The following is a 17164-nucleotide window of genomic DNA, read 5'->3' on the forward strand; positions in this document are numbered from 1 at the left end:
AGGAAGAGAGAACTGAGTGTACAAAGACATTGAGACAGGAAGGAGAATACAAGAACACTTTCTGGATAAAAAAAGGAACTGATTTTCATCATACATGTATAAGAAGGGATTTCAAGGTAGTTTTGTAGAATGGAGCATTATATTGAATCTGCAAGTGCATGATACTATTTACTAGGATTCAGTAGAGAATTATAAATACAGAATATGGAATAATATACTAGCCTTGAAAAAGTATAAAATAGCAAAAAAATATAGTGGTCTTGATGACATTAGAAATGGAATATTTGAACAATAAGGTATTTTTCGTGCCATCAAGGGAATAGGGTATAGGGTTATTCCCAGGCACACAACTGTGAAAACAAATGATAATGTGGGCCGAGCGGGGTGGCTCATGCCTGTAGTCCCAGCACTCTGGGAGGCTGAGGTGGGTGGATCCCCTGAGGTCAGGAGATCAAGACCAGCCTGGCCAACATGGTGAAACCCCGTCTCTACTAAAAATACAAAAATTAGCCAGGCGTGGTGGCAGGCGCCTGTAATCGCAGCTACTTGGGAAGCTGAGGAAGGAGAATCGCTTGAACCCGGGAGGCGGAGGTTGCAGTGAGCTGAGATTGCGCCATTGCACTCCAGCCTGGATGACAAGAGTGAGACTTTGCCTCAAAAAAAAAAAAAAGATAATGTGTCCCACTGGGGTTAGCTCTGTTACAATCACAGAATTATAGAGCCTGTAGAAAGATCTGCATATCTTTAGAAACTTAATGCACCTTAGAATTTCCATGCCTGGACTAGGAGACCTTGTGTAGAGGAGGTTTGCTGGAGATGAGGACCAACATGTGAGGGTAGAGAGGGCTTTTCTCTTTCGGGGCAACATTCTTCCCAGGCCACCTGGGCCTCCCAATGAAGATAGTGTGTTCAGGGAATTGTAGAGTGGAGTGTAGTTCAGTAGGACCGTAGCATAGAATGGGTAAGTGACAGTAGCAAGAGCTGTGAGATGTGACTTTTGTTTTGAGATAGACATCCTTCAGAATAATTGAGAGTATTATTGGTGGAAGATTAGAACTCTTACTTTGGTAAGCATTTAAAAATAACAGCAATAAAAACTGTAGTCACAATTTGTTTTGAGTTTAAGCTCAGATATAGGCAGAAGGAGAGTATTTGAGTATTGATCTACAAGCAATTTCGTAGGAGGTCAAGGAAGGAGGATTGCTTGAGCCCATGAGTTCAAGACCAGCAGACTTGCCTGGGCAATATAGGGAGACCTCGCCTCTTCAGAAAATTTTAAAAGTAGCTGAGTGCGGTGGTGGTGTGTGCCTGTAGTCCCAGCAACTCGGGAAGCTGAGGAGGGAAGATTACTTGAGCCAGGGGAGCAGAGGTTACAGTGAGCCAAAATTATGCCGCTGCACTCCAGCCTGGGTGATAGAGTAAGTCCCTGTCTCAAAAAATAAATAAATAAAAAGCAATTTCACATGAACTTTTTTTTTGAGACGGAGTCTTGCTCTGTCACCCAGGCTGGAGTGCAGTGGCCCGATCTCGGCTCACTGCAAGCTCCGCCTCCTGGGTTTACGCCATTCTCCTGCCTCAGCCTCCCGAGTAGCTGGGACTACAGGTGCCCGCCACCTTGCCCGGCTAGTTTTTTGTATTTTTAGTAGAGACGGGGTTTCACTGTGTTAGCCAGGATGGTCTCGATCTCCTGACCTCGTGATCCGCCCGCCTCGACCTCCCAAAGTGCTGGGATTACAGACTTGAGCCACCGCGCCCGGCCCACATGAACTTTTTTAAGGGTCACAGTGCCTAGAGCTTAACTGAATTGTCCAATGCATTTGTATTTCTTGTAGGTGCTGCTTATGCTCATGCAGAAGAGAGTATCCAGAAATTGGTGGAGCAATATAAACTGCCATTTTTGCCCACCCCTATGGGGAAGGGTGTTGTCCCTGACAACCATCCATACTGTGTAGGTGCAGCCAGATCCAGGTGTGTGGCGTTCCAGATTTTAAATACAATGGCTTGGTAGATTTTAGGCTAATTTAAATTATTTTGTGATCTTCATCTAGGATGGAGTTCTGAAAGAATCGTGGAATTTTAAGCATACCTGTTTATTTTTGGACTATCTTCTGGCTTTCCTGGTTTCATATGAGAAATCTGCAGTTATTCAAATTATTGTTGCTCTGTATGTAATATGTTGTTTTTCCATGGCTGCTCCCGATATTTTCTTTTATCTTTCGTTTCCAGCAGTTTAATTATGATGTGTCTGTACATGGTTTATTTTAATTTAGCCTGTTTGGGATTCTCAAGTCTTGAATCTGAAAATTTATTTCTTTCTCTAAATTTGTCTTTCTCTAGATTTGGAAAGTTTTCATCATTCTTTCTTCAAATATTGTTTTCTATGTCAACCTTCATCCATTTTGATATTGTCTGATATGTCCCTGAGTATCTATTCATTTCTTTTTAATTCTTTTATTTTATATTTTGTTTCTCTGCTCAGATCTTCTATTTTCACATTTCTTTCAAGAATATTTTTCTATACTTCATGATGGAGTAAGTTACAATAGTTTCTGCAGTCTTTGTTTATTAATTCCAACATCTGAGTCATCTCAGATTGGCATCTATTCATTATCTTTTATTTTGAGAGTTGATCACATTTTTCTGGCTCTTTTTGTACTGAGTAATTTTGGATTGTATCCTGGATTTTTGAATATTATATTTTGAGATTCTGGGTCATATTAAATCCTCTGTAGAATGTTGATTTTTGTTGGTTTCTCTTAGCAATCAATCAACATGATTAGATTAGCTTGACTACAAATTGAAGTGTGAACTTACCATAAGTAAGTAGTTCCAGGGTCACGTAAGTTTCAGAGCCTTTGCTGTGCTGTTTTCAGGCTGTCTGCACATGCTCAGCTCAGGGGTGAGCCCCAGACATGTACTGGTTCATACCCAAATTAGAGATTTATTTTCTCTCCTCCGTAGGCTCCCCACCCCCACTCTCCCATTCTCAGGTGCCCCTTTTCCTGGCTCTTGCTGCTCCCTTATAGTATCATATAACTAAAGCTGCCCTCTGAACAAGCTGCAGAAGAAAAAAATAATGGGGATTGTCCCCATGCTCTTCAGACCACAGGAACCCTTTTTTCCAATCCCTCTTGCCTGAGAGATGACGTTTCTCTTGGAATTTCAGCTGCTTGGGAGCCACCACAATGCAGCTCTGCAGTAGGGCTGCCCTCAGAGCAGAGCTGGGAGATAAAGAAAAAAAGAAGAAAAATCTGACCATTTTCCCCTAGACTGTCCAGCTTGCAGTGGCCCTTTTCCTGATCCTTTGGCCAAAAAAACAGTTTCTCTGCGAGTTTTCGCTGCTTGCAGTTCTGCAACTAGGGCTGTCTTTGAGTGAAAGCCAGGAGACAAAACACGGGGGAGAAATACCTTGGAAACTCACCCTCTGTGTGGGTTGCTTCTTCAGACTTACCCAATCTTGGCTGGCATTGGAAGCTTCCTCTTTTTAGATTTTTAAGACATGCTTTTTAATGTACTATAACTTTTTTCTTTTTAATTTCTTGAAATGTCTTTATCATGAAATATTCTAACTATACACACAGGAAGAGAGAATAATGTAACGAACACTTACATAACCACCACTCAGTGTCAACATAAAAAGTACAGACAGATGAATCTCTAAGTAAAAAAGGTTTCATTTGGGAATAATATATAATAAGTAGGATTGCATCAGTTATTAACATTATTTTATATTGCTTTAGGGTTTTTGGGTTTTTTGGAGAGGGGGTCTTGCTCTGTTGCCCAGACTGGAGTGCAGTGGCGCAATCACACCTGATTGCAACCTCTGCCTACTGAGCTAAAGCAATCCTCCCACCTCAGCCTCCCAAGTATTAATAGCTGGAACTACAGGCGTGTGCCATTACAACCTGGCTAATTTTTGTATTTTTTGTACAAACGAGGTTTCACCATGTTGCCCATGCTGGTCTTGATCTCCTGGGCTCAAGGAATCCACCCATCTAAGCCTCCCAAAGCGCTGGGATTACAGGCATGAGCCACCATGCCTGGCCTAGGGTTGGTTTTTTTTCTTTTTAGGAAGCAAAAAATTATGGATTCATTTGCAGTCCCCTAAATATCTTTTTTGATCCCATTTTTTCCTTCCCTTTCCATAGTTTATTATTGTCACGTATTTGGTGTTCTTCATATTTTCATTCATGGGTTAAAATTAATTCTGAAGGTTTTTAATTTTTATTTTGTAGAGACAGGGCCTCACTGTGTTCCCCAGCCTGTACTCAGACCCCTAGGCTCAAGTGATCCTTCCACCTTGGCCTCCCAAAGTCCTGGGAATACAGGCGTGAACACTTGACTTCTGAGGGCTTTGTAAATGTAATATTTGCTGCTAGATCTTTAATTGTTCCTCACTTAATGCTACCTTAATATATCATCTTTTTATTTATATTACTATATACAGTAACCAAGTTAATTCTTACACTGTTAATTTTTTTTATACTTAGGTTAAAATGAAGTTTATCTTCAATCTAGCCAGATTTTAAGAGGATAATATTAATGACATTGCCAGTGTAAAAAAGGTTGCAAGGGGCTATAAATAATCAAATCAATGATTTCAAGAGTTTTAGAGTATCAGTAAGCAAGTCTGTCCTGCTGATTGCAGTTATCTGTTTGTTAAATTGGGTCTCATAGGACTATTACAATATTGAAGATGATTTTTGAGTATGTGCTTAATTTTTGAGTATACAATTTCTGCGAAAAATTGCATTTATCACCGAAGAAGACAAAAGCAGTAAATACAGATCCTGTATGGCAAAAGACAAGAAAAATGGGAACTAGATAAAAGACGCAGAAAAATGAGAAGTGAAAAGCAAAACAAAACCCACAGCGATGATGATAATAAACTCTCTTGGAAAAAGGCAGACATTCAGATTAGATTAGTAATAACAGCAACTATATGTGTTATAAGAGCCACATCTGAAACATAATGATACAGCTTTAAAACAAGACTGGGCAAAGATAAGTGAAGTAAAGAAAAAGCAAGCAAGGGTGGTTGTGTTATGAAAGTAAAAATCATTAAAAGATTAGAAGTTATATTGACAAAAGTATTAAAATAAATAAAACTTAGAAATCTAGTTGATACAATATTTTAGAAAGCAATTCTGGAATATGGATCAATAGTCTTAAAAATACTTCTTTCTAGGGACCAACGTGAAGAGTGCATTAAGACTTAAGTATGAAGATGTGCAACCCAGCACTATTAATAACAGAATATCCAGAAATTGAGAAAACATTAAATAAATTTTGGTATATGTGTTCAGCAAAATATGTAGACTTTAAAAGTTGTATTTAAGAACTTAATGACAAAGGAAAACTTTTTTTTTTTGAGACATAGTCTCGCTCTGTCGCTAGGCTGGAGTGCAGTGGTGTGATCTCGGCTCACTGCAACCTCTGCCTCTTGGGTTCAAGCGATTCTTCTGCCTCAGCCTCCCAAGTAGCTGGGACTACAGGTGCACACCACCAAGCACGGCTAATTTTTGTATTTTTAGTATAGACTGGGTTTCACCATGTTGGCCAGGGTAGTCGCCATCTGTTGACCTCGTGATCTGCCTATCTTGGCCTCCCAAAGTGTTGGGATTGCAGGCGTGAGCCACTGCACCAGGCCAGGAAAACATTTATGTAAGCAAAAGTATATGAGACAGCCAGGCACAATGGTTCATGCCTGTAATCCAAACAATTTGGGAGGCCAACGCGGGTGAATCGCTTGAGCCCAGGAGTTCGAGACCAGTCTACAAAAAATTAAAAATTAGCCAGGTGCAGTGGCACGTGCCTGTAGTCCCAACTGCTCAGGAGGCTGAGGTAGGAGGATTGCTTAAGCCTGAGAGGTAGAGAATGCAGTGAGCCATGATTGCACCACTGCATTTCAGCCCAGGCGAAAGAGAGAGACCGTGTCTCAAAACAAAACAAAAAAAAGTGTATGAGACAGTATTATAGTATATAAAGTCAACTATGTAAAAATATATTTGCATACAAAAAAAGAGTGGATGAAAATATGCCAGGATATTCATAATAGTTTATAAGTTGAAAGTATTATGGGGTGATTTTGTTTTTAGCCTTATACTTTTTCTGTTTTTTTCTGGATTGTCTACGGTGGACTTGTACTAATTTTTCTAATTATAAAAAAGTAATAAAAGTATAGATACAGCTTATGGTAATTTTTTAAACTTAATTTATATTTTAGATAACTATTTATATAGAATGGTTTTATAAATTATTTTAGCTTGAAAGATAAAATATACCCTAGAAGCTGATTCTGAAGTCTGATGTAAGCTCCAAATGATTTAGACTTTTCAAATACTTTAGAGATAAATTTAAGAATGATTCAAATAAGAAATATAGTTATACTTTTATATCAATTTTTTTAATAGGGCTTTGCAATTTGCTGATGTAATTGTGTTATTTGGTGCCAGACTAAATTGGATTTTACATTTTGGACTGCCTCCAAGATACCAGCCAGATGTGAAGTTTATCCAGGTACTTAGGAGGAACTTAAAATCAGAAATGTCTGTGTTCATTGTTCTCCCTATCAGCCATAATCAGCTCTGTTTTCTTCTTGATTTCTATTAAAAAAACTGTTCTCTTTTTACGTAAGTAGAATTTTATAAATTGTCTAACATAATTACAGGTACCAAAATAAGCTTCCTTTTCTAGCCTATGAAACGTAATGGGCCGCTTTACTTCTAGCCAGAAAACCTTTCAAAATTAACTTTCAAACAGTTTTAAAAGCATAATTTGTCTTTTCTTCACAATTCAAGTATATTTAAAGGTAGAGAAAAGAGACTGTAGGATGGTAGACTAGAACAAAACATTTGGCCTTGTTAGGGAGTGAGGTTTTCTTTCAGATGCCAAAACTTTTACCTTTCCAATGGGAATTTCTAAATGACACTGTTTTATATGTCATTAAACAGTATCCGGAATGTATTCTGACCTGTCTTTGATGATTCTTCTATCGTTATGACCCACCTTATAAGCCAGTTTCTTTACTGATGTGGAAAATACTACCTGCATAGTGGCATGCAAACCTTTTTGCTCTACACTGATTGGCCCCATTTTGCTTGATGTTTTTGCTTGGTGGTTGTTTTTGAGACAGCATCTTGCTCTGTCACCCAGGCAGGAGTGCAGTGGCATGATAATGGCTCACTTCAACCTAAATCTCTCGAGCTCAAGTGATCCTCCCACCTCAGCTTCCTGACATGCTGGGACTATAGACACGTACAACAATGCCTGGCTAATTTTTTATTTTTTTGTAAAGACACAGTCTCACCGTGTTGCCCAGGCTGGTCTCAAACTCCTGACCTCGAGCAATTCTCCTACCTCAGTCTCCCAAAATGCTGGAGTACAGACTTGAGCCACTGTGCTTGGGTTATTTTAATGTTTGATGAGCCAGCTACAGTTGCCCTTTTCCCAGTCTACCTTTTGCTACTTAAGGAGTCAACGTCTAATTGCTCCTTTCCCAGCTGAACGCATTGAGAACTAAAACCGCAGACAAGCAAGACTGAGTTAACTGGAAGATACTGATACCTCTTGATTACCCCTCTTGATTATAGAATAAGATACATCCCCTTTGGGGTGGCTACATTATTCCTCTTTGCAGAAGCCATTTTCGTTTGTCCATGGCCATCCAGACATGGAACTTCTGAGTAAATGGAGAAGTAATCACACCATGTTCTTGGAGTGATTCTCTAAATGTGATTCCCTGGGCCAGCTACATCAGCACCACCTGTGAAACCTGTTAGAAAAGCACATTTCTGGACCCTACCCCAGACTTATTAAAATAAAAAACTCTGAGGTAGACTCCTACAGTCTATGGTTTATCAAGCCCAGAATACACCAGGTGACTCTGATATATGCTCAAATTTGAGAACCTACACTCTAGATAGGAATTCCAAGTGTGATTCAATAAAACTTACTGATTAGATGCAAAACCATAATTGATCAGGTCAAATGCATTCGCTATGGGTATAATGAAGCAATACCAAAATTCCGTAGAGTAGATTTTTAAATGAGGCTCTCTATACTAGCTATGATACTAATATAGTTCTATGGACTTTTACTTTTTTTATTAAGGAACTTCGAAATATCAAATCTTCTTTATCATGTGTTCTATATACACAGTTCATTTATTCAGTCTTAATTGATTTCTGACATATTTTTCAGAATAAACATGGATTGTTCTTTAGCCTTGTCTCTTTTTTAGGTTGATATCTGTGCAGAAGAATTGGGTAATAATGTGAAGCCGGCTGTTACTTTACTAGGAGACATAAATGCTGTCACTAAGCAGGTGAGAACTTTTGTTTTAGTTTGTGTGGAGTGCTCTTTAGGGAATAGTCAATTCTTGAAAATGTTTTAATCTTGATTCACTTGGTAACAGGTCTACTATTCATATCTGTTTTAAACAAAATGTGTGATTGAAAACTATTCTTAAATACAACTTTGGAACTTGATAAGTCCAACTTCTGGTACATAGCTCATTTTTATGTAAGTTAAGCATTTTTGGAAGGTGATCGAAAATGTAACATCTTTCAGTAGGCAAACCGTAATTTACTAAATAGGATCCAGCTATCTGAAAAAGTATACCTTCCAAAGGAACTGAACTTACTGCCAAGAAATGGCTTAGCACTGGAAAAGTCTAACAGTATTTTTTTAGGTAAAAAAGAGCTTTTTACTCTTTAATCAGTGACTTTTCAGGTTCTTATTATTTGTACGTAGTTTGTACACTTCACTGTGACAGGAGATAAAATATAGACACATTTATCACTTGATTTTGGATGATACAATTTGGTATTGTCGTCACGATTACACAGTATAGGATGTAATCCCGAATCACATATTAAATCACTCTGGAGCAAATGGTCTGTATCATAGAAGTCCATGGTTATTTTTTGGTTTTCCTATAAGAGTTCTGTGGAAGGAGTGATTTTCCTTCTAGTGTCAAAGACCAAGGAGGGTCTCAGAGCCCCTGCTTGAGGTGTGGAGGAGGTAACAGTACTCCAGTCTGTCCTAAGGGCATTCCAGCATCTAGCAGAAACCCACACTGACCCAAACGGAAGCCTTCCATGTTATCCATTGATATTCTATCAGGTGTTTACTAACTAGAGGAAAAAAAGAGTCTGAGTAATATGAAGAGTAGTATGGCCATACTGTCTTCCTTAAGAAGATATTTCCATGTTAATATGATTTAAATTTATTTTTTTAAAGCAGACTGGGCATGGTGGCTCATCCCTGTAATCCCAGCACTTTGGGAGGCCAAGACAGGTAGATCACCTGAGGTTAGGAGTTTGAGACCAGCCTGGCCAACATGGTGAAACTCCGTCTCTACTGAAAATACAAAAATTAGTCGAGTGTGGTGGCAGGCACCTGTAGTCCCAGGAGGTTGAGGCAGAAGAATCGCTTGAACCTGGGAGGTGGAGGTTGCAGTGAGCTGAGACTGCGCCACTGTACTCCAGCCTCAGTGACAGAACGAGACTTCATTTCAAAAAAAAAAGGCAAAGAAAAAGTTTATATGGTTTTGTGTGTGTGTGTGTGTGTGTGTGTGTTTTTTTAGCTTTTAGAGGAACTTGATAAAACACCATGGCAGTATCCTCCAGAGAGCAAGTGGTGGAAAACTCTGAGAGAAAAAATGAAGAGCAATGAAGCTGCATCCAAGGTAAAATGGGACCTACTGAAGCTCAAGAACAGGTCAGGCGCATGATTCAGTTACTTCTGCCGTAACGTGACATGTGCATTCCTAAAAATCACCTTGCTGTGCAAAATTGTGCAATAAAAACCCCAGGGCTCATGGAAAAAGGGGTGTAGTGGCACAATTCTCAAAAACTTTGTGTAACATAAAAATAAGATAAGAGCCTAATGTTTTAAACATGTTAAATGGTTAAGAAATATATGCCAATGAATATAGCATTTTACTTTGAAAAAGACCTGAAGTTTCTGAAAGGTTGTAGCTTGTGAGTTACTGTGAGCTGGTGGAAGAAAGGTGATCAGACGTCAGATGGAAAGTGATAATAGTAGAAGTGGATGGGTGTGTTTTCAGTTTGATGTTGGCATAGAACATCATATTTAAACACCTGTAATCTGAGTGCTTTTGGAGGCCAAGGCAGTAAGATCAGTTGAGGCCTGGAGTTTGAGACCAGCCTGGGTATAGCAAGACCTTGTCTCTACAAAAAAAAAAAAAATTAGCCAGATGTGGTGGGACACACCTGTTGTCCTGTCTCCTCAGGAGGCTGATATTGGAGGATTGCTTGAGTCTAGGAGTTGAGGTGGCAGTGCAGTAGGTCATGCCACTGCACTCAAGCCTGGGTGGCAGAGTGAGACCCTGTCTCTAAAGGAAAAATTAACTATTAAGTGATTTTTTTGTTTTGGGAATCCTTAAATTTTGGGATGTTTGAGATGTTTTTCTGCTTTTAAGATTTAAGTCCTTCAGGGCGTGCTATTATAATAGCTGTTTCATAAAAATTGAAATTTTGATCCAATGTATAGCCTTCTTTTCTATTTAACTTTTGTATCACTGCTGGAAATTTTTTTGCGGCGCTCTCATTTGCACTCTTGGCTTTGCCTGGTAGCTAAGGTTTTGGAAATTGTAGTGATGCTAGAAACCATCAAACTGTCTACTACTAGCACTGAAATGAATCAGTGCTGTAGGATTTGGCAATTTACAGTAAAGTCTGTATGTGTGTATGTACATGCACCTGTGTGCATGTGTGTGTGTGCATGTGTGTGTGTATTGTGCTTTCCCTATGTGAGAAAGGTGATTTTTAAAAATTGTTTTGTGTATTCCTATGTATCTTTGTTCAACTGGGTGCAGATTTCTGGTAGAATCATGCATAAGCAAATATAAAATTTGAGTTATGCTCACTTGGTTCCCTAATATATCAATTGTCTTAGAATAAATTCACGTTTTTGCATCAAGCATTATAGCAGAATTGATTATGCATGAATCTATCTTACATTGGAATTTTTTTTTTTTTTTTTTTTGAGACGGAGTCTTGCTCTGTCACCAGGCTAGAGTGCAATGGCCTGATCTCAGCTCACTGCAACCTCCGCCTCCCGGGTTCAAGTGATTCTCCTGCCTCAGCCTCCCAAGTAGCTGGGATTACAGATACATACTACCATGCCCAGCTAGTTTTTGTATTTTTAGTAAAGACGGGTTTCACCATGTTGGCCAGGATGGTCTCCATCTCTTGACCTCATGTTCCCCCTACTCAGCTTGCCAAAGTGCTGGGATTATAGGCATGAGCCACTGTGCCTGGCCTACATTGGAATTTTAATCAACGACTGTTTCTATCCGGAGCCAGTCTCATTTTTTTTTTTTTTTTTTCTGAGATGGAGTTTCACTCTTGTTGCCCAGGCTAGAGTGCAGTGGCGTGATCTCAGCTCACTGCAACCTCTGCCTTCCAGTTTCAAGCGATTCTCCTGCTTCAGCCTCCTGAGTAGCTGGGATTACAGGTACCTGGCACCACGTCCGGCTAATTTTTTTTTTTTTCTTTTTTGAGATGGAGTCTTGCTTTTGTTGCCCAGGCTGGAGTACAGTGGCGCGATCTTGGCTCACTGCAACCTCTGCCTCCTGGGTTCATGTGATTCTCCGGCCTCAGCCTCCCAAGTAACTGGATTACAGGCATGCGCCACCATGCCTGGCTAATTTTGTATGTTTAGTAGAGGCGGAGCTTCTCCATGTTGGTCAGGCTGGTCTCAAACTCTCGACCTCAGGTGATCTGCCCACCTCAGCCTCCCAAAGTGCTGGGATTATAGGTGTGAGCCACCACACCCAGGCAATTTTTGTATTTTTTTTTTTAAGTAGAGACAGGGTTTCACCATGTTGGCCAGGATGGTCTTGAACTCCTAACATCGTGATCCACCCGCCTCAGCCTCCTAAAGTGTTGGGATTACAGGCGTGAGCCACTGCACCCAGCCACCAGTCTCAATTTTATTTCCTGAGTCGTATCATGACTAATCTTTTCTTTCACATAGGAATGATATTGGTTTAAGATAGAAGGGACTTGCCTCTCTTCCTTGGTGCCAGAGTATAGGAGGGTCCCTCATTTATCATGGGTATAATGTCCAGCAGAACAAAGTAGCATAAGTGAAGAGGCAGTGCCGGGACCAGATGGGACTGTTGCTGCTAAAACTCTCTATGGCTTTCTCTCAGCCCTAAAAGGCATGTGGCTAAACAAAGGCATTTACTTTGCTGTTTTTCTCTCCATTCAGGGACTCTTTAGAATAGTGGGGGTAACGTATCTCCTTTACTCTCAAGTGTGTTGGGGGAAAAACTAGATTTTCAGATTGTGTTCTAAAATCGTGACAGTTTAAGTTTAGGGTCATATTTCAGATGAAAATATTCTGAAATAAATTTTACTTTTTCTAAGGCACCATTTTCCTAAGAGTGCTCAAATAAGAATGTTTAGTTTTATATAACCCAGTGCTTCCCAGCTCTCTTTACTATAGGACTTCTCAGAGTCTTTAATACACTCCTGTGCATTGCAGATCTCCAAGAGGAGGGATATTCCCAAGCTTATTTAATTGTGTTCCAAACTGGGACTGTGGGACACATGTCCCCCAGGGCTGTTCACAGGTCAGCCAGCTTCTCAGAGTGGCCATTTTATAGCCATTTGGGAACCTTGTAGCTTTTGTAGTTGTTGCATATTTCCAAATAAGTTTGATAACAGCTTATTAACATTGGTTATTTTCATTGTATCCCAATTTAATTTGATTACATTCCCATCTACTTTTCAGGAACTAGCTTCCAGAGAATCTCTGCCTATGAATTATTACACAGTATTCTACCATGTTCAAGAGCAACTACCTAGAGACTGCTTTGTGGTAAGCGAAGGAGCAAATACTATGGACATTGGACGGACTGTGCTTCAGAACTACCTTCCTCGCCACAGGTAAGACTTCTAAAGAAGAAAGAAGTCATAATTCATTATGATGTGTTTAATATGAAACTACAATAGTGCAGATTAAGAAGACATTTGAGAATTAATACATGTTCAGTATGTAAGGGCATATTTCATAAAAGTATTGTTAGGTGAGGTTTTGTAGAGTTTTTATGCTTGATGTGTTCTTGGTATCCTGTGATAATTATTTACTTAGTGTTATAGGAATATGTTTATAGTCTCCCAAGCAAACATGAGTGGCTTTTTTCTGTCCTTGACAAATTAGTTCCTAACAGTCTAAGGATTTTATATTGAAGAAAGAGAATGTTTTTATGGTTCTTTATTTTTCCATCAACCATGTAAATAGGACTAGAAGGTTTGTGCCAACCCCATCCTCTATGACATGCCCCAGAGGGTTTCATTTTAGCTTTGTTCTCCAACAGGCTTGATGCTGGTACTTTCGGAACAATGGGAGTTGGTTTAGGATTTGCTATTGCAGCTGCCATGGTGGCTAAAGATAGAAGCCCTGGGCAACGGGTCATCTGTGTGGAAGGAGACAGTGCATTTGGGTTTTCTGGCATGGAGGTGGAAACCATCTGCAGGTAAAACATCATCCTGAATCAGAGCATTTGATTCTCTAGAATATGAAAAATGACACAGTCATCTGACAAATACTTACCAGGTGTTCACCAGCTGCCCTGTGAATAGCACTGTGCTCTGTCCTGAGGATGCTAGTGGCAGTAACCCACGGTCTTTCTCTTCCAGAACAGTATCTTTCTGGCCTCCTCACTGTGTGGTAAAAACCTATAAAACTGTGGGGAGTGGTTTTGAGGTCACTGAGAAAAAAATGTTGGGGACTGAAAGAAGCTTGTTTCCTATGGGAAATAGCGAGTGTGGTGGTTAAGGGCATGGCTTCTGCCAGTGCCTTGGCTCACACCTGTAATCCCAGCCCTTTGGGAAGCCAAGGCAGGCAGATCACTTTAGGTCAGGAGTTCAAGACCAGCCTGGCCAGCATGGTGAAACCCCATCTCTACTAAATATACAAAAAAAAAAAAAAAAATTAGCCAGATGTGGTGAAGCATGCCTGTAATCCCAGCTATTCAGGAAGCTGAGGCAGAAGAATTGCTTGAACTGGGAGGTGGAGGTTGTAGTGAGCTGAAGTCACACCACTGCACTCCAGCCTGGGCAACAGAGTGAGACCCCGTCTCAATTTGGGGCAAATGGCCTGGATTTAAAAACTGGTTCTATCAAGTCAGAGCCATGTGACTTTAAGTCACTTAACCAAGGTTGGGCATGGTAGCTTACACCTGTAATCCCAACACTTTGGGTGGCCGAGGTGGGCAGATCACCTGAGGTCAAGAGTTAGAGACCAGTCTGGCCAACATGGTGAAACCCTGTCTGTACTAAAAATATAAAAAAGAGCCAGGTGTGGTGGTACATGCCTATAGTCCCAGCTATTTGGGAGGCCGAGGCAGGAGAATCGCTTGAACCTGGGAGGCGTAGGTTGCAGTGAGCCAAGATCGCACCACTGTACTCCAGCCTGGGCGACAGAGCAAGACTCTGTCTCAAACAAACAAACAAAAAAGTCACTTAACCAAGCCTTAGTCTCATCTCTTCAAAAGTAGGAATAGTATCCTTTAGGCAGAAATTCCTTGAAAAAAAAAAAAAAGTAGGATTAGTCATAGTTCCTACCTTAGAAAGATGATTATGAGGAACAAATGAGATAATCCAAGCAATTTTTTTTTTTTCAAGATGGGGGTCTCGCTTTGTCACCCAGGCTGGAGTGGAATGGTGCAATTGCGGCTCACCGTAGCCTCAACCACTGAAGTTCAAGTGATCGTGCTTCCTTAGCCTTCTGAGTAGCTGGGATCACAGGCATGCACCACCATGCTCAGCTAATTTTTTGTATTTTTTTTTGTAGAGACAGGGTTTTGCCATGTTGGCCACACTGGTCTCGCATTTGTAAGCTCAAGCAGTCCACCCACCTTGGCCTCCCTAAGTGCTAGAATTACAGGTGTGAGCCACCGTGCTTGGCCCCAGCTAAACTCTGAGGTGATGCTCAGTGAACATGAGCCATTTGGATCATGTGTGTAGTTATGAGAATTCATGGAGAAACTCATGAATTGTAGATCCTAACTATAGAAGGATGGGGGTTTTATTTTTCCAGCTATATTTAAACTGTAGTAAAACTATTCTATTCTTAGCCAGGGTTCTTATTAGGGCTTTTGTGACTCATGTTTTTGGGCTGGCAAAGCTTTGGTAGATGAAACGTTCAAGATTTGGGAAGGTATAGTTGTCCCTCCATATCCATGGGGGATTGGTTCCAGGACCTTCCTCAAATACCAAAATCCAAGGATGCTCAAGTGAGTCCCTGATATAAAATGGTACAGTATTTGCAAATAACCTATGCATATCACCCCGTATATTTTTAATGATCTCTAGATTACCTTAAAATGCTGAATACAATATAAATGCTATATAAAAAATTGTTGTGCTGTATTGCTTAGGGAATAATGACAAGAACAAAGTCTGTGTGTGTTGAGTACAGACCCAAATTTTTTTTCCAAATATTTTTGACCTGCAGTTGGTTAAATCCACGGATGCAGAACTCAGATAATGAGGTCTAACTATATGTGTCTGTTAGAGTGTCTTTATTGACAACAAAGTGATCTACATAAAAAAGATGACTTATGGGGAAGTCAGCCTTTTAGTGAATAATGATTCCTTTTGAGCATGGAGAGCAAATAATTACCACAGTCCTGTTATTTAACGGTATGCAGTTTAGTTTCGTTTTTACTACTTGCCCTTGGAAATTATGTTAGAAAATAAAACCTACATTCTTTTCAGTCAATAACATTTAATCAACCTTTTCTTTTTTGTCTTTGCTGTACTGTTTAGCACATTGTTAAATACGCCTTTTCTGTAACGATTACACCATGTAATGTGTTTCTGATTATGGGTGTGGTAGTTTGAGTGCAGATTGTGTGTGCTAGTCACTTGTGTATCTCCTACAGCATCTAGCAAGGGCTGGGTGTCTGTGGCGAGCTCAGTAAATAGAAAGGTACTTTTCAAACATTGTTCCTAGGAACCAACTAGAAGTGGTCCTTTAGAGAGTATTAAATAGGGAAGGTGTTCTTCGTATACCATCTAGACTTATGAAAACCTAGATTCAGAAAAGCTCAGTGATTTGTCTGAGGTTCATAGCTAATAGCTAAAGGACTATCAACTGTTTTTTTTTTTTTTTTCTGAGATGGAGTCGCACTCTGTCACCTAGGCTGGAGTGCAGTAGTGTGATCTCGGTTCACTGCAACCTCCACCTGCTGGGTTCAAGCGATTCTTCTGCCTCAGCCTCCCGAGTAGCTGGGACTACAGGCCCGTGCTACCATGCCCAGCTAATCTTTGTATTTTTAGTAGAGACGGGGTTTCACCATATTGGCCAGGCTCATCTTGAACTCCTGACCTTGTGATCTGCCTGCCTCAGCCTCCCAAAGTGCTGGGATTACAGGCATGAGCCACCACGCCCAGCCAGGACTAACAACTCTTAATCTTGCAATCTTTCTGCCTTTCCATGATGTTTCTGTTAATGATTTGATATTCTTTCTTAGGATAATAAATGCTTGACTTTTAGTCTTCCTCTAATATCACAAAAAGCTTATAGAAAACTATTCATTTTTAAGTTAAAATTTCAGCCCAAAGAAAAGAAATTACTTTAGAATGAAGAATAATTTCCTTCATATTTTACTCTCACTTTAGGTACAACTTGCCAATCATACTCTTGGTAGTGAATAACAATGGAATTTACCAAGGTTTTGATACCGATACTTGGAAAGAAATGTTAAAATTCCAAGATGCTGCTTCAGTGTAAGTAACCAAGACCAATGTCTATTTACTTCCTCTCACCCGTTTTAATCTCTTAAAAAGTCTTCTATATTGGCAATAGTGTGCCTACGTGGTATGAGTATTGTCTGTTTTGATTGTCAGCCCTTCTAAAGAGCAGGAATCCTGTCTTAGTTCCTCTTTGCACAAATATCCATGATTAGGTGCTTCAATAAATAGTTTATAATCAGGGAACAGCTGAAGACTCAGATAAATGAGTGTGATGTCTGAGCCTTGTTAATGAGAAGGCTTATTGCAAAATGCTGCCAGGACTGGGAGCAATAGTAGGACCATGTAGAAACACCATGTAGAAATGTGGATGTGTACATATTATGTATGTTCCAGAGGCCTACCTTCCTTTTACCACTTAGCTAAAT

At 40.0% G+C, this 17164-nt stretch overlaps 1 protein-coding gene across 3 annotated transcripts in view; it reads left to right on the forward strand.

The window, feature by feature from the left end:
• The window catches only part of LOC105490407 (2-hydroxyacyl-CoA lyase 1), a 73680-nt gene that overhangs the window by 19669 nt on the left and 36847 nt on the right, over nucleotides 1-17164 (forward strand). For all 3 annotated transcript variants that reach the window (XM_071090872.1, XM_011755979.2, XM_071090873.1), the window contains 7 exons: nucleotides 1833-1968; nucleotides 6414-6519; nucleotides 8243-8326; nucleotides 9590-9691; nucleotides 12769-12923; nucleotides 13355-13513; nucleotides 16665-16772. In XM_071090872.1, the coding sequence (XP_070946973.1) occupies nucleotides 1833-1968; nucleotides 6414-6519; nucleotides 8243-8326; nucleotides 9590-9691; nucleotides 12769-12923; nucleotides 13355-13513; nucleotides 16665-16772 (850 nt within the window). The remainder of the gene's footprint in view (nucleotides 1-1832; nucleotides 1969-6413; nucleotides 6520-8242; nucleotides 8327-9589; nucleotides 9692-12768; nucleotides 12924-13354; nucleotides 13514-16664; nucleotides 16773-17164) is intronic.

The sequence above is a fragment of the Macaca nemestrina genome, chromosome 2, assembly GCF_043159975.1.
Source record: "Macaca nemestrina isolate mMacNem1 chromosome 2, mMacNem.hap1, whole genome shotgun sequence".
NCBI classification, from domain to species: domain Eukaryota; kingdom Metazoa; phylum Chordata; class Mammalia; order Primates; family Cercopithecidae; genus Macaca; species Macaca nemestrina.